General features: G+C 45.5%; 1 protein-coding gene across 5 annotated transcripts in view; it reads right to left on the reverse strand.

Moving 5' to 3' along the window:
* Positions 1–1,150: 1,150 nt before the first annotated feature.
* Myo5b (myosin VB) overlaps positions 1,151–20,309 on the reverse strand; it is a 265,550-nt gene continuing 246,391 nt past the window's right edge. For all 5 annotated transcript variants that reach the window (XM_021230890.2, XM_013118053.3, XM_021230892.2 and 2 more), the window contains 8 exons: positions 20,119–20,262; positions 16,047–16,198; positions 14,073–14,162; positions 11,531–11,681; positions 10,801–11,086; positions 9,706–9,880; positions 8,415–8,495; positions 1,151–1,653 (listed from right to left, as the gene is read on the reverse strand). In XM_021230890.2, the coding sequence (XP_021086549.1) occupies positions 1,501–1,653; positions 8,415–8,495; positions 9,706–9,880; positions 10,801–11,086; positions 11,531–11,681; positions 14,073–14,162; positions 16,047–16,198; positions 20,119–20,262 (1,232 nt within the window). In that variant the 3' untranslated portion in view covers positions 1,151–1,500. The remainder of the gene's footprint in view (positions 1,654–8,414; positions 8,496–9,705; positions 9,881–10,800; positions 11,087–11,530; positions 11,682–14,072; positions 14,163–16,046; positions 16,199–20,118; positions 20,263–20,309) is intronic.

Here is a 20,309-nt window from a genome sequence, read left to right on the forward strand (position 1 = left end):
AATGCATTTGTTGTCAAATTTAGTCTCAAGCCAGGTGCTGTTTCTTGTTCTGGCCCCACCAGGCAAGGACAACTAGGGGCACAGACCTTTAAGAGTAAAGGATTATAGGGCTTGGAGTCTACTGTGTCCCAAGAACCATCTAAAGTGGGTGACACTCAGGGAGGTCTTCTAGAGTATGGAGAAATCTCAGTGTGATGATGAGGCTCCTGTGTGATTTGCAAACAACCTGAACGACATGTCATAAGGACAGCACACACTTTTAACAAATATTGATTATAAAAATGGGTAGAAAGAATATATAGGTTGTCCAACCAAACCTTTGTTCTTTAGTCCAGAAAAGTCACCCAGAGCAAAACAAAATCCTAAGAGCAGCAAATACGTAAGCCTGTTCCATTACTATTAAATATTCTTTTAAATCTTTTATTTCATAGTTTTTACATTGATTTTAAATTTTGAGAAAAAATGTTGAAAATAACTTGATAAGGAAAAGTTGGCCCTAAACTATTGTAGTCTTTCAATGCAGTTAAAAAAATATTTGGATAATAACTTAGTGATCATGTATTTTCCTTCAGACAGTTGGGTTCTGGAACTTAAGTCTGTTTACCTTATGCTCTTGGGATCTGGAATCCACAGCATACTGTGAGGCCCTTGTTGAACGTTTGGTGACATTGGGGAAGTTAAAAGCTTTCACCCTGGTTTGGATTTTATACCTGCAAATGAAAATCATCCATTCTCATCTACTGTTTTTCATACTTACATTGCTGTGGAAGTTTTGCTGGCCCCAGAGCATTGCCTAGCACTGGAGACTTTATTTGTTCACCTTTCTCACACTCGGTACCTGTGATGGCATTATGTTTAACATAGCTCTCACAAACCTGAGACTATCGCAAGAAGTCAAGCCTATTAGGGTCTGCGTCATCCCGTTTGCTTAGAAATGGTATACAGCAGGCTTAGTGCGGAGGTCAGTCATACCATTGTTTCCTATTCACCAGTATTAGTGAATACTTTGGGGAAACTTCTGCAGAGGTTCAGGCCCATACGTTTGTTCTTAAAACAGCTCACTACAAGTTCATGCACACCTTTGGTTTATCAGCATATGTCATTTTTATGGCATTCATATCATTCTTTGTTGAAAGACCCACGAAGGCAATTTATGTCATTATTTTTTAATATTATCTTAATTTGGACATTTTCCAGTTATATACAAAGGTCAAAGCTAGGCACTTCCACTCTGTAGAACTGGCATTTTCATATGGCAATTGGAGCTACACAGTGGCTATTCATTATGTGTCTTCATTTAAACAGTCTCCCACATTTCAAGTGTTTTTATTCTGAGCAGCATATACAAACACTAATGACAATGTGTGTCACTTTGTATAGTTCGGTACTCTCCGTGGGTTCTCTAACTCTGGTTTGATCTACTTTGGGCATATTTAACAGATCTAGAATTCTCTCAGTTGACAGGGCATGGTTCCTGGTTTGCCTTGGAAACATGTGTCTTCAGACTTCATTGAGAAACTCCAGACTGAGACATGCTGGGATGTGGATTGAGTCCATGGTCAGGGCAGACGGATTAAATGGAAACAGAACAGGAAACACGTGTTTGGAGTCCAGCAGTAGCTGCTGAGGGTCATTCCTCTCTTGCAGTTGGGCCTGAGGAGGGAGAGGAAGAACATGCAACTTAAAAACTTAAAAAGCTTAAGTAATTTCTCCAGATGGAGCAGGCATTGGCATGGAAAGATTCCTAAGATGATGATGAAGGTGTGCAGGGTCAGGAGAACGTAGTGGAGACAAGCCAGTCTGGGTTGTTGGAGATCAGATGGTTAAGCACTATCACCATGCTAGCATTCTGGTAATGCTTCCAGCTACAGGAGAAGGTGAAACTATAGCTTCAGTGCAAATCCCACAGGAAGACTGTTGTGGAATGGTTCATGGACCAGCTTTTACAGCAGAGGTTTCTCCGCCTTTCTCATGCTGTGACACTTTAATACAGTTCCTTATGTTGTGGTGACCCCCCCCAGCCATAAAATTATTTCATTGCTACTTCATAACTGTAATTTTGCTACTGTTATGAATCATAATGTAAATATCTGTGATTTCCAATGGTCTGAGGCAACCCCTGTGAAAGGGTTGTATGACCACCAAAGAGGTCATGGCCCACAGGTTGAGAACCACTGCTCTAGAGGCAGAATCCCTGCCCTGAACAAATGTCCAAACCCTCCGTATGTCCTAATTCTGTCATCCACAGAATGGAAAATCATGGAAATTGCCAAGGAAGGAAGTCTAGGGGTCCACCCCCCACTGAAGCAATTACTGAATTTGAAAGTGTGATTCTTGTTAACCATTTCAAAACTCTGGGACCAGCTTTGAGACTTGTTATAGCCATGCTGATGAAGAGAGAGGCTGATTTCTGGGAACACGTGGCTGAACCTGCTTGTATGCACCATTCTTCAGCCTTAAGTACATCTATGGTGATAGAAGCCCACATTCCCAGAGTTGCTGGGGAATGCCAGCGAAAGCAGTGGGGTTTTGACCTCTAAAATTTGAGATTGTGCACTTTGGTTCATCTGGTGGGATTCAGCATGGATACTTGTCTTAGATAAGGTTTTTCTTGGGGTATAGTGGTCTGTCTTAGTTGCATTAATTGGGATATTTAAAAGGATGAATTCCCTCTTGCCTTGTCTTTGAAGTCAGATGTTTTAAGAAAACTACAATAACCAAAATGAAATTCACTAAATGAGTTCACAGCAGACCTGGGCAGGTAGAAGGGAGGCTCAGTGAACTGAAAGATAATAGTGTTGAAGTGGCCAAGCCTAAGAAAGGAAAAGAATGAGTAGGGATGCTAGAGTGGGGTGTGGTGCTGCACACCCTCTAACCCCAGCGCTTGGGAAGTGGAGGCAAGAGATCAGGGTTCAAAGTCATTCTCAGCTGCATAGCAAGTTTGAGGTCAACCTGGACTATGTAAGACCCTGACTGAAAACAGAGCTTGAGGGTTCAGGAAGTAAGGTATCAACATACATACTGTAAAAGTCCCAAAAAGTAATGAGGGAAAGGGGCAGAAAAACATTTAAATAAAAACTAAACCCATCCCGAATCCAATGGGCAGTGTGTATGAGTACATCCGAGCTCATTGAACTTTAAGCAACATAAACTCACGCACTAAGACATACAAATTGTCAAAACCCAAAAACATGGAACCCTAAAAAGAACAGTAGAGAAATACATTTGTCATAGAGTACCCTGAAGTGAGGTTAACAGGTGATCTCTCATCAGATGCAGTGGACATTAGGAAGCAATAGGGTGGCGACCACAAAGAGGGGTGGAGAGGCATGAGAATTTTACATCTGACAAAATTTCCTTCAAGAACAGGAAAACTTATGTCATTTCTGGAGACAAACACATTTGATAAAAGTTTCAGTTCACCATGAACAATTATAGATGGAAGCACAATTAGAAACAATATTTGATGTCCAAATTGACAGAACTGAAGGGAGAAATAGTTCTCCATTAATAGTGGGACACTTGACATAGAGCACTGTAAGGTGAGGCCCATAAACAGGACTCTCTATAGGATGGAAGTTAGGTCACTGGGGCATGCCTTTGAAGAGATACAGGGATGCCGGACCTTGCTGTCACTTGCTCCCGGGCTGTTGTGCAGTGAGCTGGTATCCCCTGCCCAATGCTTGCATCATTACATTCTATGCGTTCACAGACCCTTAGAGCAAGGTTGAGTCACCATGGACTGGAATATTGGAACGTGAACCACGATGAACCTTTTCCCTTGCAAGTTGATTATCTCAGGTACTGTAACAGAAAGCTAAGTTACATACATACAGATTTCCCCTGTGGGGGAGATGGAGAGCGCTCTTCTTAAAAGACTGTGAGGATCAAGAGTGGATAATTCAATACAGTTGCTGGCACCTGGAAAGTGCTGTATTTGTCAATAGTATGCCCGACTTTGTTTTTCCTGCCTTGGAATTAACCATTAACGGTTGAGCCATGGACTCGGGTCAGGAGCTGTTCTTTTAACTAAGGTCACTGAACTGTGAGGAGTGTTATCAAGGGGAGATCCATAAATCTTCATCCATGCCAGCTTGAGACACAAAAGCTTTGTTGTTGTTTTTCCCTCTTTGGGACAAGACACTGTTGTTTCAAATAGTGACAGTGTCTTCATATAGTATAACTTTCTAGAGTTTCATTGTTACCCAACACTGGAGTTGGAAGACCAAGGGATGTTCTTTGCTAAGGATCATAACAGCTGGATTCAACAGCTCTAGCACTCAGAGCATCTTTACCATTGCTTTTAAACCTTTAAGCAAGCTAAGGCCTGTAATTACCAGCAGCCCTTTAGGAGGCTGTAGAGGGTGAGCCGTTTTGAATACAGGCCTCTGTGAGGTGGGCTGTAGAACATCAAATTGCGCACATTTTGTTCATTTACCTGGCTGATGACAGAAAGTACTGCTTAAGCCTCCAGATGTTAGCCACAACATACTCATTGTTGGCATCTGAAGAGTGGGGCCACAACTTCAAAGTAATTTAAAGGGTCTGACAGAACAGTAGGATACAAGAGGGGGCTTTGGAGGACATGAGGCTATTTATGGAGGAATAAGCAACACTTATTCAAGGTACCAGTGGTGGCTCTGGTGGGACCTGGCATGCTTTGGTGGCTTCATTGACTCTTACAGAATGGCCACCTAGCCATGACAGTGGAGAGCAGAAGGCTATTCCTCATATTTCATGTCATTAGCTACATTGTGGGCTCCACGGTTTAAAAGCCCTGAAGAATGCCCACTTAATTTTTGACAAAGGAAGCAAAAAAATACACTCTGGAAAGAAAGATAGCCCATTTAACAGACAGGGCTGGCACAACTGCAGAAGAACAAAATTAGATTAGATCTTTCACCTTGTACACCATCAATTTAAAATGGATTAGAGACCTTAACTCTAAACCCCAAACCCTGAAACTTTTAGAAAACAAGATAACGGGGTAGGCAAGACATGTTCAACTACAACACCAGCAGCATGGGTGCTAACCCCAGCACCACTAGATGGACTGCATGAAGTAAATGATCCCCACAGCAAAGGAAACAACCAGCAGAGTCAACAGCACACAGAACAGGGGCAAGCTTTACCAGCTACCCTCAGGCCAGGGGCAAATATCCAACATTTGCAAAGAACTGCCGAAACTAAGTGCCAAGGGATAAAGCTGCCAACAACAGATGGGCCAGTGAACCCAACAGACAGCTTTCCAAAGGGGGGGGGAAAGAAACACAAATGGCCAATAGCTATTTTAAAAAGTCTGTAATGCCCCAAGTCACTAGGGAAATGCAAATTAGAATTACTTTGAGATACTACTTCACCCCAGTTAGAATGTCTATCATCGAGAAATCAGAATTTTAAAATGCATGTTGAAGAGGATGTGGAGAGAAAAGGAACTATTATGTACTGTTGGTCTGAGTGCAAATTAAGACAGACATTATGGAAATCTGTTTGGAGCTACCATATGACCTAGCTATTTCACTCCTGAGTATGTACCCAGAGACACTCCATACCTACTATGGAGATTTCTATAGTAGCTGTGGACCTGGTTGTCCACAAACAGATAAATGAAAATTGTGTGTGCATTCTATTGCATATATAATGGAATATATTAAAGAAAAATTAAGCTTAAAAGTTTTAGGGAAATGGATGGGTGAGAATGTATAATATTACGTGAGATCACACAATCCCAGAAAGAAACACGCAAAATTTAGCCAATAATATATGCACATATATAAACATACACCCGAGGGTACCATATAACATGAAGAGAAAAGAACAAGAAAGGCTAACTATAAGGGGATGATGTAGGACTGAATGCAGATAATGGACAGGAGTTATGAAAGAGGACATAATGCTAATTGTTTTTCTAGTTCTAATTTGGTCATGGATTTTTTTTGTTTTGGATGGTAAACATGTACATAAAATATACATAAACTTTAACACGAAGACTCACAGCTTCTGTTCCGAATGCCAACCTGGACTATATATAAGCTCACTAAATTGTATAGATTTTGGATCTGGTTAAATTTCTGTATGTGATGTTTTTATTTGCAAGGTTTTTTAAATAATAAAGTTCTTAATTATTTACAGTTTCCAAGGAAACTGTAAAAGATTGGAAGGTGAACATAAAAAGGGGGCAGAAAGGAGAGGCTATGTGACAGCAGTTTCATCTGGGGCTCAAGGCACAAGTATATGGTCTCGCAGAAAAGCCCTGCAAACCCTGTGGTGGGTTAACAGCTCTCAAGCTTAAGTATCCAAGTTATAATAATATTTAAGTGTTTTAATGGATATGTGAAAATCACACATATTATGAGTTGCTGTGCAATGAATGCTTCAGTAGTTCAGTTGAGTGTTTTTAAACACGTACAGTGCTAGTATGCAGGCAATGGTATGCCTTACAAGCAGTTTTGAGTGTTGGGCATGAGATCAAGTGTGGTGGGTTGGTGATGGATGGGGTGGGATGGGATGGGGTGGGGTGGTGATGGGATGGGGTGGTGATGGGATGGGGTGGGATGGGATGGGGTGGGGTGGGGATGGGATGGGATGGGGTGGGATGGGGTGGGATGGGGTGGTGATGGGATGGGGTGGTGATGGGATGGGGTGGTGATGGATGGGGGGTGGGGTGGGATGGGGTGGTGATGGGATGGGGTGGTGATGGATGGGGTGGGGTGGTGATGGGGTGGGGTGGGATGGGGTGGTGATGGATGGGTGGGGTGGTGATGGGGTGGGGTGGGATGGGGTGGTGATGGATGGGGTGGGGTGGGATGGGGTGGTGATGGGATGGGGTGGTGATGGATGGGGTGGGGTGGGGTGGTGATGGGATGGGGTGGTGATGGATGGGGTGGTGATGGATGGGGTGGGGTGGTGATGGGGTGGGGTGGGATGGGGTGGTGATGGATGGGGTGGGGTGGGATGGGGTGGTGATGGATGGGGTGGTGACGGATGGGACGGGACGGGACGGGACTGGAGGTGTGGTGAGGGGGGCTGACTGCCGCAGTGCCTCTGAACACTGAATAGGGGGGAAATACTATAGCTGGCAAAACAAAACAAAACAGTTTTGAACAGGATTGTCATATTTTATGACAATATTAACCCTTGCCCTCCATGGTATTTTCTCTATGTCCTTCATCTCTTAGGCCTGCAGCCTGCTTGGCACGTGTCAGTCTACTTTGGACTGAACTCCTTCTTGCAAATGGCACTGTTGCCAGTTTACCATGAGTTATGCTTCTCCCTCCCATGCGCCTGAGATTCATCCTAAACTTGTACTTTTGTTTGAGTTGCTTTTCAACCCTCCACAAAAGTCAGTGTGGGTTGGGGTATCTCATGGCTTCTCTCCTGTCTCCCAGTTCCCTCTCGGCATTTGGGAGCTGGCTCTATGCTCATCCTAACCCACCTCCCACTCGCACCCTCCCTGCTCGACTTTGACGCATCCCTTGTGTGGGTGAGCCCGCCTGCTCCGAGGGCTGAGGGCTGTATGCTTAGCGGGCTCTGGCACTTCCCCCATTGTCCTTGAGGCAACAGCTACCTTTAGTTTGATTTGGCATCAGTCAGTTGACCTCTGGCTTTATCTCCACTCAAATACCAGGCTAAAGTTCATTTATTCTTTTCTGTGGGTCTCTAAAGAGCCAGGACGCCCTTTCTAAATCTCTGGATCACTTTTAATATTGGAATAAAATCTCCAGTCGCCCCTTGTGGGCATGCTCCTCCATTTCCCATGCTTGGTTCATGCTGGCCAATACAATGTATCTGTCCAGCATATCTCCACATGCCACTGGGGGAAATGAGTCCTACTTGCTGGAATCACAATCAGCTCCTGTCAGTCACTGTCACACAAGAAGTCCCTGGATCAGACCCAAAACTCCCTGGGCTCAGCTTGAGGAAGCTCATGTTTAGTTAAAAATTCACATCTCAGGATGGATCTAAATACACATCTGCCTAATAAGTTTCTTCCTACTGTATTCCCAAAGACAAATACTGTGTGGATCAGGGACACGACTTAAGAGTTGATTGAATTCTCAGGGTATTTCTTAGTTCCATGTGGGTGGAATTGAATTAAGCCCCTTTGTTATGCCCACCCAATGCCTTGATTCAGTAAGGTGTTCCCAGCCAATGAAATGCTTTAGTCAGAAAGGGGCAAAGATAAGCCCACCAGTCTGTGTGTTACTATTACTACTACAATTATTATTACTATAGTAATAGTTACTATTATTGCGTACACTAAGGTTCCTGTTCATTAAAGCAGGAAGCCTACAAATACAGGCTTTTCTAGCACACAGCATAGCCAGTGGTAGTGAAGAGAAGGTTAAACCCTGCATTTTCAATGCCCTTTCCGTCTTCTGACTAGGACTTTATGAAATTGGCACAAGACTCACCTGGATTGTTCGTATAAAGGACACTGTCACCCGCTCTTCAAATTCATTCAAGGGAGTGTAAAGGTTTAAAATTTTGACAATCTGTTGGAATGAAAACAAAGTTTAGTGCAGACATAGGCAAACTAAAGACAACTCTGAAGTTTGAGACTCTGTGACAGTGGCTGCTGCCCCTGAGGGGTTTGAGCGCCTGTACTGCATCCATGCCCCCAGTGCCCACCCTTCCCCTGGGTGTGCCTTACACAATGAATTCAGAAAACTGCTGTCTGGAGCCCCCGGCCTCCTTTCTTCTGGCAACTTAAAAGTTCTTCAGAAGGGCACCGGGGATCTCGGATGAGGGAGGGCCTAGTCACACTTAACCATGCTTACACCTCTTCCTTAAGAAAGTTCATTTATGCCCGGCAGTAGCAGAGCACACCTTTAATCCCAGCACTTGGGAGGCAGTGGCAGGAGAATCTGTGAGTTCAAGGTCAGCCTGCTCTACAGAGTGAGTTCCAGAACAGCCAAAGATACAAAGGGGGTTGGTTGGGAAGGGCATGCATTTGATCAGGAGAGACTGGTTTCATTTGTCTGTGGCCCATTACTAAGTGGCCATGATCAAAGGCAAGATCTGGGGATGTATCTCTTTATAGACTAATCATATGCCTACAACCAAATTATAGTATAAATACAGTTTGGGGGGAAAGGAATTTAAAATAATATTTAAATACCTTTAGATCATTAAGGCTTCATCTAAGATGATATAAATGGAGTCTTAAAATATGGCCATATGAAAAGTATAGTTATAAAGAAAATATATAAAGGAAGCAAACAGCTTCATACTGACAGATTAAAAAAAAAGAAATCTCTTTTAGGTAATAAACTATCTGGAACTGTTTTTAAAATGTTGTGACATGAGGCCAGCAAGATAGAGCAGTGGGTGAAGGCCCTTGCTACCAAGTCTGATGACCTGAATTCAATTCCCAGAGCCCACATGATGGAAGAGAGAAGTGACTCCTTCCAGTCACCTTCTGATCTCCTTACATACACATCATAAAACGTGCATATGCATATGCAATTTTAAAAAGTTGTTATCAAGGTTTGTGGGTTTATCACCTTGTAAGTAAGCACATAGGAAAGACCAGAAAGTTTCGAGGAAATGGCATCCAGTTTTACAGACCAAAGTGACCTCCGCTTCATCAAGACCATTTTCATCAGTTGCAAATGGGAACTGTGTCACCAAGGCTAGGAGCACTGCATCTAAAAACTCCTCGCACGAACAGATTGGTGGGGCCAGGTCTCGAATGGCTATTACCTGCTGGGTGCTGAGGGCGGTACACAGAGAGCAGATGGCCTCAGCATCCTCAGGCGTTTTCTTCTTCAATTGGAGGAGCTGGGCCGCCTGGATCAAAGGTTCCATGGTCTGAACCGCTCCGCTCTGGTGAAGGTTTTTTCCTCGAAGCCATTCTTCGAGTTGACTTATGTTGTACCTGAGCCATAGGTAGAAAGGGAGCTGTGTTAGGCCTTAATTCATGGGAGAGGGGAGGTACCTGCTGTGTTTTGCAGGCGAGGCGTAACTAGTGTCATCCTTACCCTGTGGTACCCTTAATCATACCATGTGGTTAAAAGCTTGCAGAGCGTCGGTGAGGAAACAGCTCAGTTTGTAAAATGTTTGCCTTGCAAGCCTAAGGACCTCAGTTTGATCCCCAGACCCATATTTAAATGCACACACACCAAAACAAGCAACAACAAAACCAGAAATGATTGAGGTGTCACACAGATGTGACCCTGGGGCTGGGAGGTAGAGACACCTCGCTAGCCAGCTAGCCCAGACAACTTTGGTAAGTTTCAGTTCAATGAGACTTTTTTTAAAAGGTGAATATTTGAGTTGTCCTCTAGCCTCTGTATGTTCAAGTACATAGGTATGTACCATGCCTATATGCACATACACGTTAAAAAAGAACAAATTCTGCAAAGTGCCTAGCATTCAGTAACCATGTTCAGAAAAGAGTGAATGAAGAGGAATGCATACTTAAAATTAAGCAAAGATGAAATACCTAATGTGTCTATATAGTAACAGGAAAGGAAGCATTAAATATAAGTTAAATTTATATTTAACATTTACCCTTGAGTCCTGATAAGTCATAACTCATCCATTTTTCTCATTGACCTAGCCACATTCATTGGTCTTCAAAGGACATTTGAGCATTGCTAAGCTAGTGTGAGCATCTTTGTACTAGTAACTAGGTCATAAACATCACCAGTCAATAAAGAGTTGATGGATTTGAGTCACATCCTGACTATGACGAGGGCTACCAGTTAGATGTGGATTTCACCTTGGAGACAACTGTCTTGTGTTCTGCCCCCAGCCTGTGTTGGTGCTCCCCGTGCTGGTGTGAGCACCTCTCACCTGAGCTGCATGCCTGTGCTCCAAGAGCAGGCGTCTTTCCGCAGGAGCAGGTTGTTAAGAGTCACAGCGTTGATCATATAGAAGAGCTGTTTGAACACCTGCAGGATAATCTCAGGGTCCAGGCCCTGGTCACACATGACAGTATGAAACGAATTCATCTGGCGAATGATGGCCTCCAGGCAGTACGAGTTCTCTCCATCCACCATGCTGGAGGAGCGCTTCCGGTAGCCAGTTGGCCTCACACCGGATAGTGCCTGGATGCTTTCATTTTCCAACATGGCAGAAACTGAAAGGAAGGTCTGGTTAGAGAAGTTTGTATGTTCCCCTAAGAACTCTGCTGTAGGACCACTCAGCTTGATGAAACCATTCAGATGTGCATGGTGTCAACATATGCAGGGACTTAATACATTTAACAAAGAATTCTGAATGTGGTTGATGTTCATCTAAATAATTATGGAGCAAATTGTCACTTAAATTCATTGGGAATTGGACAGATAGTGGAGGTGTACTAGCTGGATTCTGTACTACCTCCTGCCTACCCCAGGATGGGTAATGCACTAGAGATAATGGATGTGTACTAACTGAATCCTGTACTACCTCCGCCTGCTCCAGGATGGACTTGGCTTTGAGGAAGCCATAGTTGCTAACACCTGGTTGCTGCAAGGCAAGGCAAACTTGCCACACAGCCTCCCCAGACTGCACAATGTGTGCTGGGACTCCTTCAGCTTACCTATCATAGGTTGTAACAAGCCCTCGGCAATTTTAATGAGCTGCTGATAGATCTGAATGGAAAGGTCGCTTAGCACCTGCCGATATTCAGTGAGGTCAAAGTTCTTGAGACAGTGCTCATTCTGCTTCGGAGTGTTCTGCTTCATGAAGCCCTGAAGAGGAAGAATGTGCATCAATGAGCTTCTGGGAGCCCCTGGGCTCTGCGTACCTTCTGTGACTTGGGCCACCTTAACAACTTCCTATTTGTAGGACTCCACACAGGCCTTCCCTACATGTAGTGTTCTAGATAGAAAGCAGCAGGCCTTTGGGACAGCCCTGGACATTGAAGGTGGTGGAAATCTCATGATAGACAAGTCAGAATTGTGTAAATAAAAAGGTCTACATCATTCTAATCCTCAAAATAAAGTGAGTTCTATATATTAAATACCCAAAGCCAGAAAAAAGGAGGTCCCATGCTTTCTGAATGTTTGCCTGGTATTTTCTGCATTCAGATTGCCATAAAATACCTTAGGCTACACAAGACCGCACAGGAATATGGCATAGGGCAGGTTCTGTTTGTCGGAGACATCTATGGACTCTGTCATTTATCAGTTACCAGGTGAGTGGGAATGGTGACAGCATTGTCCTCTTACCCTGCTGTGCTAGGATGAACATGTAATCTGGGCTAAGTACTGACGTCACAAGGACTTTGTGGCTGTTCTCTCTTTTGTTTTGAGATGGTCTTCCTATATCATCTAGACTGTCTTTAAAATTGTAGTATTCCTACCACAGCCTCCCAATTGCTGGGATTAAAGACATGCCACTGAGCCTAGTTCCAATGTCCTTTTTATCCAGGCCAAGAGGAATCAACCGCAGCCAAAAAAGATCAGGATTGTCAAAGAGGGAGCCATACCCCTCAACCTCAGGCCCTCATCTCAAATTACAAAGCAACTTCTGATAATGGACAAAAGTAGGAGCAGCTGTGGTTGCTGAGAGACTTCCTTGTTTTTTAGACTACACGGGGTTAGTTACACTGTGGTTCAAATCTTGTTTCCAAGAGCAGAAGCCCACGGAGCCGCCCAGGATCATGGAGGCCTCAGGCCTGCCCTTTTATAACACCCTGGATAGCGTGGTAACATTGTTACCTCTAATTGTCAACCTGGCAAAAGTCTAGAATCAGCTGGGAGGTGGGCCTCTGGAGCATGCCTATGAGGGATTTTCTTAGTTGGGTTGAGGTGGGAAGACCCACCCTGAGCGTGGACAGCACCATTTCAATGGCTGGGCCCTGGACTGAATGAAAAGGACAGAGGAAGTCAAGCATTGGCTTGCATTTATCCCTTGCCCTCTCTTCTCTATTGCGGATGTAATGTGACTAGCTCCTTCTGTTGCCTTGATTTCTCACAGTGGTGGTCAGTAACTTGGAGTTTATTGTGAGTCAAATAAACTTTCTCAATTAAGTTGTTTTTGTCAGGGCATTTCATCACAAAGTAAGCTAAGACACTGTGTAAAGTGATGAACCTTGATGAAGTAACACCAAGTTACAGGTAAAGAGCTCTCACATGCTATTGCATACAGAAGGTCTAAAACAAAGGGCATTTCTTCTCCCTTTACCTTCCCTTTCCTTGTAAAGGTGAGCGCCTAAACTCAGGTTCTAATTCTTGAAGGGAGGTGGGGTCAAACATATTCCAAAAATGACTGACGGGGCAGAGCAGTTCATTGTACTAGGGAGAAGAGTGTCCTATTTGTTCAGGCACAAAAGATAGAGTAAACTTTAAAATACTGTTGCATGGTTTTAATTCCTGCTCTACCTTGACTTTGGGCAGGGTGAGGTATGTGAAAGTCAGGGAGAGGGGAGAGCTGAGACTCTGTGAGGATGTGGGAGGCCTGGATGCAGCGAGATTCTCACTGGGGGAACTGGCAAATGTACTGTGTGGCATGGAGTTGAAGGAATTGCATGGCAGAGGGCAATCCCACCTGTGTTGGGAATGGTGAGTTCAAGATAAAGCTGGACTCAAGAGGTCTAGAGTGGAACAGGAAGTGGTTTATCAACTGGTCCTCTGCCAGGGAATCAAACTAAGCTGGAAGCAAGAAGGTTGGCCTCAATGTCCATTTGTACCTTGATGTTCTATACAGGGTACCTCTCTTTTATATGGCCATCTTTATTCTTAAACGGACAGAGCTTAAGAGACGCCCTAATACATCAGACGCTTGACCCTTTTCCCAGTCTTCACTGTCATGGCTCCTCTAGGATAGCTTTAGAAATACAAGGTCACCAGAGTCCCTTAGAGAATGAAGGGGCTTTCTGGCACTGCATGGGGTTAAGCAAACTCAATCCTATAACTATGTTATTCTTTTGATTAAGGGGTGGTTTTTCAGGGGTTCGTGGGCCCATTGAAGCCCAAAGTCTCCTGTGCCCCCACCCATTCCTGCTAACATATGTCCACAATCTGAGGTCCCAGCACGTGCCTCACAGGCCTTACTCCATCATCCAAGGGCATCCAAGACACCCAAACTGCGAATAGATAAAGTGGGGCCCGCTGTGGGGCGCTTTGCTCGCCACTCACCTCGTCCCCACTGTACTGCTTCAGACAGTGAAGGAAGCGGCAGGTGTTGGATAACCAGAATGACGTCATCTCAAAGTCATCATTGTGCTTCTGTGAAAAGAAAAGCACACCGCTGGCTGTGAGGGAAGTGTCTCCCCCGACTGACATGTCCCTGGTGCCTCTTTCTGTGTTTTCCTGTGTTACCTAGCATTCCTGGCAGCCCCAATGTATGTAGTTCACTTTGCAGTCACAGAGTGGACACCCTTTGCTGAGGTTGGCTGTTCCTCTACTCCCTGAGATAGTACACAAGATGGAACCACCCTCTGGTCCCTTGATGAGTGGTGTCTGCACCTGCACATGTGGGAAGAAGAGGCTGTCTTCCAGAGCTAAAGACTGAAGCTGTTTCACAAATGGAGTTAGGCCCATCAGCCCCAGGCTCTACTCTAAAGCTTGCCCTGCCAACTCTGATTCCAACCTACCAGCTGGCCAACACAAGGGGTGCCAGGAGCACAGCAGTGAAGGACGGTGATGTCCCACAGAAGGGGTGCCAGGGGCACAGCAGTGAAGGACGTTAGTGTCCACTGCTCTAGAAGTCAGATGGATGTTCAGAGGCAATAAACTGAGAGACCTATCCAGCTCCTGCATTACATCTACTGACTTCTCAGAGCCTGTCCTGTAACACAACACCATTATGTAAATGCAATGACGATGAGCTATGACAATTAAAAGCAAGGCTGGCCACACAGGCTCTGGGCTAGAACTGCTGATCTAGCCCAGAGCTAAGAAGACCTCTCTGAGGAAGTGATGTTTGTCATCCTTGACTGCCTTAGACTCCAGCTGGAGCTTACAAGAGAGGCCAAGGGCAGAGACACAGATGTGAGAGTGACCAGCATGTGCATAATACACTTCAGGGCAATTAGTGGGTATCACTGTGGAGCCTGCCGTGGAATAACCCTTTGTACACCGTGAAGATTTGTTGTGGCGATTGGTTAAATAAAGAAGCTGACTGACCAACAGCTCAACAGGATAAAGTTAGGTGGGGGAGCCAAACTGAGAATGCTAGGAAGAAGGGCAGAGTGTGGAGTCACCAGCCAGATGCAGAGGGAGCAGGAGATGAACCTGCCATGCTAATGGAGGTACCGCCATGTGGCAGAGTGTAATTAAGGGACATGGGTTAGTTTAAAATGTAAGAGCCAGTTAGCATTAAACCTGGGAATTAGCCGAGCATCTACAATTAATATAACTCTGTGTGGTAAGTTGGAAGCAGTTGCTGAGACAGGAAAACTCCACCTACAAGAGCCTCAGACTGGGAAGGTGGGACAGCCGCCAAGGTCATGCTGCCAGAAGCAGAGGCTAGCTCTCTCTCAAATCATGGATCACAGGCTGGCTAGACCAGAAGAGGTCTGGCCACGGTGCTCTTGAGGACGGGTTGACTCCTTGGAATCGGCAGTGTTGGGGAAGTCACAAGTCAGTCTATGACATAGGACTGCCACTGTCACTGAGATGAGTCTGTCTCTAAAATCTCCTTCCTGCCACCTGGTTCCAGCTCCTCTGTGAACCTGCCCCATCACCAAACAGCTGCTACTACATTGATACTGTGTCTTAAGGTGACATTATTGAGCTGTTTTAACATTCCACCCTCATCCCCCTAGGATAGCCCAGGCTGCCTCATCTTGTAAACTGATGAATGGCAGCAGCTCACTTTGTGTCACCAAATTGATAGTGTGTACTAGCCCTTTGGAAAGCCCTTTGGCTTCCTGAGCTTGGTTCAGAGGCAGTCCACCTCCCTAGCTATGCTAGTGGGCAGGCCTTACTGTAAACACAGGTTCAGCAAGGAGGTTGCTGGAGGCCCACACAGGAGTTCTGGGCTTCCTGGCATTTGCAGTCTTGAGCCTGCTCTGAGAGCTGCTAGGAATCCCAGGTAGTGTAATTGCAGGTCCTAGCTTTGCTTGGGCTATCGGGAACTGAATCTGTCTGCACAGGCGCCTTACTCACCTTGAGGACTTTCTTAATGCCGTTGATGGTGGAGCTCAGCAACGAGTGTACCTTGAGGTCATCGTTGGTGTAATCCGCATGCCTGATGCACATGTAGAGGATGTATGCAGGCAGACAGGGCACGGTGCCCGACAGCATCTGGGGCTTCAGGTCTAACAGCAATGACATGTGAGTTAGAGCTACTGGGGCAACACTCTGCATTATTTCCCTGTAACTCACGTAGGAACCCACTTCTCACAGGGACTGAAAGAGGAATAAGATAGACTGTGGTAGATTGAAACTACCATGGACGCATGTATCTGAACGCTTAGTCCTTAGCTAGTGGTGCTGTTTGGGACAGGACTATGGAACCTTCAGGAGGTGAAGCCTTGCTGGAGGAAGTGCATCTTTGAGGGTTCCTGTGTGTAGCTGAATGTGATCAGCCAGCTTCCTGTTGGCTTGCTTGTTGCCATGTCTTTTTTGCCTTTATGGCCTCTATCCCTCTGGAATTGTAAGCCAAATAAACTCTTTTCTGAGTAGCTTTGGGTTGCAGTATCTTATGACAGCAACAAGATCACATTGTACACAGTGATGCAAGCACAGGTCAGGGATTAAAGACATGTCCCGGATGTACTGGGACACGTCTGTAATCCCTGCACTCAGGAGGCACAGGTATGAATTTTGAGGTCAGCCTATTCTGCGTAGAGAGTTTCAGGTCAGCCAATGCTACAAAGAGAAACCCTGTCACAAAACAAAAGAACATATTACATTTCTAGGTGTTTGTATTGCAGCAGTAAAATAAATAGGCCCCCAATGACATATCTGCCACATGGAGGAAAGGGCCACAGGGTACAAACTCATGTCATGGTCCCCAGGAATGGGCTTACAGCTAACTGCAGGCTGTAAGCGGGCTCGTGCAATGGGGTGAGAACACCTCCATTTCTTGGCACCCTAACTTTTAACTAGGCGCAGTGGGTTCTTTGATATTGAAGATGTGTATAAGGAGAATTTAGCAATATTATAAGTCATAGAATATCATATTCCCAATGATAGCCAGTTGGCCAAGGGCTGAGAAGACTGGAACAACTCTGGTCCATGAGTGTGCTGCTTAGTTTTTTGTAACCTTACACAAGTTAAAAGAAAAAACTTCAATCGAGAAAATGCTTCCTCCAGAGTGGCTTGTAGGTGAGCCGGTAGGCATTTTCTTGATTAATGATTGATGTGGGAGGGTCCATAACACTGTGGGTGGTGCCAGTCTTGAGCAGGTGTTCCTGGATGGTATTATAAGAAATCAGGCTGAGTAAACCACGGGGAGCGAGCCAGTAGGCAGCGCTCCTCCATGTCCTCTGCATCAGTTCCTGTTTCCAGGTTTCTGCCTTGGCTTCCTGCCTTGACTTCTCTTCATGATGTGATCAGAATGGTCATGGTGTTCACTACAGGCACAGAAGCCAGACTTGCACAGTGGAGCTGTCAGTTTGGAATGACTTTCTGTCAGCACTTGCCCTGCTGTTGCACAGCTGAACTGATCCAGCAGCCCACTGCCATTCTGCCTTCTACGCAGCATGTAACTTTGTCCAGATGCTCCCTTCTACCCCTTTCCCTGCCTCGGACTGTCACTCAGTGAACTCAAGCTCCTTGCTTGTCCCCCTCCTAATGCCCCTGGGAAGCTGCATATGGATTAGTGTCTTGGGGAGCTAAACAGCCAGGTTTAAAGCAAGAAACCAGAGCAGTGGGAAGATAGTCTAGTGCCAGGTTAAGATGATGGGTGAGAAAGGGCCTCACTGTGGCTCTGTCTGTATCCCAGCTCTCAGCCTCCAGTCTTGCCCAAACCAAGACCCCAAACCCTTCTGGGTTTGGAACTCACAAATGGGGAGGCCTTGCACCTTCTACCTGGGGCCAGCAGGATCCTCAAGTCATCTGCCAAGGCTGATGAGGGTAGGTCGGGTTGGGCTGCAATTATCTTCTGTTGATTCATAGGTTACATCATTCTCTCAAATATTTCCTTCTAGTTAGTGTTACAGTCATAACTCTCTATGTACATGGTCAGCATTCTGGCTTGTTCTATGTTCTAGGCTATACATTGACTCTTGGCTCTAATTAGAATGCTAGCAGTCTCCATCCAGAAAAAAAATGCATTTCATAGGCCCATGCTTCCAAACTCCATCTCGCTTCAAGTTTTCCCCATGTGCTGATTTTAAGCAGCTTGTCTTGCCTTGGAATGTTCTATTGTGGTAGAACAGGCTCACTTCTGTTTCTTAGGCAGATGTTAGCATCTTAGGGTGGGGATTACAACTCTACTTTCTTTTCTTCTCTGAAGCAACTAGCCAGTGATGGGTTCCTAAGAGGTGGTCCATCTACGTATATGGGGTTGCTTAAAGGCAGGTGACACTCTTTTTTGCTATCTAGGCAGGAGGTGATCATCTAGAGCCATCTAAGCAATAAGAGCAGGAAGGGACACTTGACTCGTACTTATTTAAGTTATACAATTTAGAGTCCTATTTACTTAGTTAACTCTGATGTTGTAAACTTTCTGCTTCATATTCACCACAGAGTCACCTTTATAAGGAGCATGACAGTCATTATCAAGCTACTAAAAATGCCCCAATCAAACAACCAAAGGGCAACCATGAAGAAGTCACAGTGTATTTCTCCTGTGCTCTTGGCCTGGGAGCAGTTCTCAACAGAGGCCCCAATGCCCTGGAGTGACCTCCTCTAGGGTAATGTTTACCTTGAGCTCTGACTCCTTATGTGAGAAAGTCCTGCATTATACCCAGCTTCCTCCCTGGCTCTATTTCAGATGCTGGGGTGGGAAGGGTGAGTCCTACTATCTGTTTGACAGAAGGGGACACTATAGCACCACAGAGAAGAGCCAGTGGTGTAAGACTTAGAGGATAGGACTACAAAAGGAGCCTCCTTTTGGCAAATAGGACTCTTTCTCTAAGATTTTCCTTTTGGTTTTGCAGGAAGCTTCTAGGTTGGGCTGGATGGAGCATAAAGAGGTTTGCTGAAGGCAAATGAAGCTGAGAGAAGAGAGGAAGAGGATCAGACCAGAGTCAGTAGGGAAAGTGGCTCCCAGGAATCCTGTATTCCATCCCTGAAGGCAGCATCCACTATTGTCCAGAGAACTATCTTGACATAAACCTCAACAACCTGCGAGCATGACTCAGACCTCCTAACTGAGCATCCCTGAAGAAGAATAGAGGCTCCCCTCTAACTAATAGGGAAAAAAATAGCTTTCCAGAGCTGTGGGGGCTGGAAAGTGGGTAGTAGGTGTTCTAGTCCTGAGGACCAAGCTGGGAGGAGTCTACCTTCCCCAGAGCTGCTGAAGCTACTGGGTCACTACTGAGCTTCTATCACTCACAATGTCAGTGTGAGGGTGTCCAATCTCCTGGAACAGGAGTCACAGACAGTTGTGAGCTACCATGTGGGTGGTGGAAATTGAATCCAGGTCTTAACTACTGAGCTATCTCTGCAGCCTTACAGGATTTATCACTTTCTCATGTCACAGACAAGAACACTGGTCCTCAACTACATGGCTAGTGAGGAAGGGGGCAAGTTTACACATAGGTTGGATTGCACAGCACTACAAACTATAAATGGAAGGATTAGACCCTCTGACCCACCAAGCAAGTTACAAGAATGATCTTAGTATTCTCCTAGATGAAGCCAGGATTTGTATAGTGCCGACTGATATAGATGTTGAGAGAATTAAACAATCAAGGAGGGTATGGCATTTGGCACAGTTGGTGACAAGCCTGCACTGCTTGTCCCACTGTTGCCAAAGCACCATGGCCCACCCTCAACTTCCCCGGAGAAAAAAGGGGTGCAGCAGCCACCGCAGAGAAGCATGTGGTGGGCAAGAACCATGCGGCCACTGGCAGAACAGAGGCCGCCCCTTCCCTGGGCTGAGGCAAGGCTGTAGGGGTGGGATTTGGGGACGGCAGAAGGGAAAGCACCAGAACAACTGCAGATGGTGGGCCTGAGGTGGAGGAGGACATTAAGAAGACCACAGGGGAGTTGACAGCAGGGGTGAGGGGATAGAAATTGGAGAGGAAGGAGCGCTGGCAGGTGGCATGCCACTGCTCATCCTGACCTGTCACCAAGTTCCGGATGAGGAGAGCCTCGTCCTCTTTGTGGTACTCCAGCATGCCTTGGAAGTCTTTCTCTTTTCGCTGGACTGTGACCTGTCTTGTGAGTTCATGGTGCCTCCTGTCACTCTGTGCCAATGCCTGGGCAGCTAAATGGGACAGAGATGACAGAAACATGGTGAGAACATGCAGCTGA

Source organism: Mesocricetus auratus, unplaced genomic scaffold, assembly GCF_017639785.1.
Source record: "Mesocricetus auratus isolate SY011 unplaced genomic scaffold, BCM_Maur_2.0 Super-Scaffold_6730, whole genome shotgun sequence".
NCBI classification, from domain to species: domain Eukaryota; kingdom Metazoa; phylum Chordata; class Mammalia; order Rodentia; family Cricetidae; genus Mesocricetus; species Mesocricetus auratus.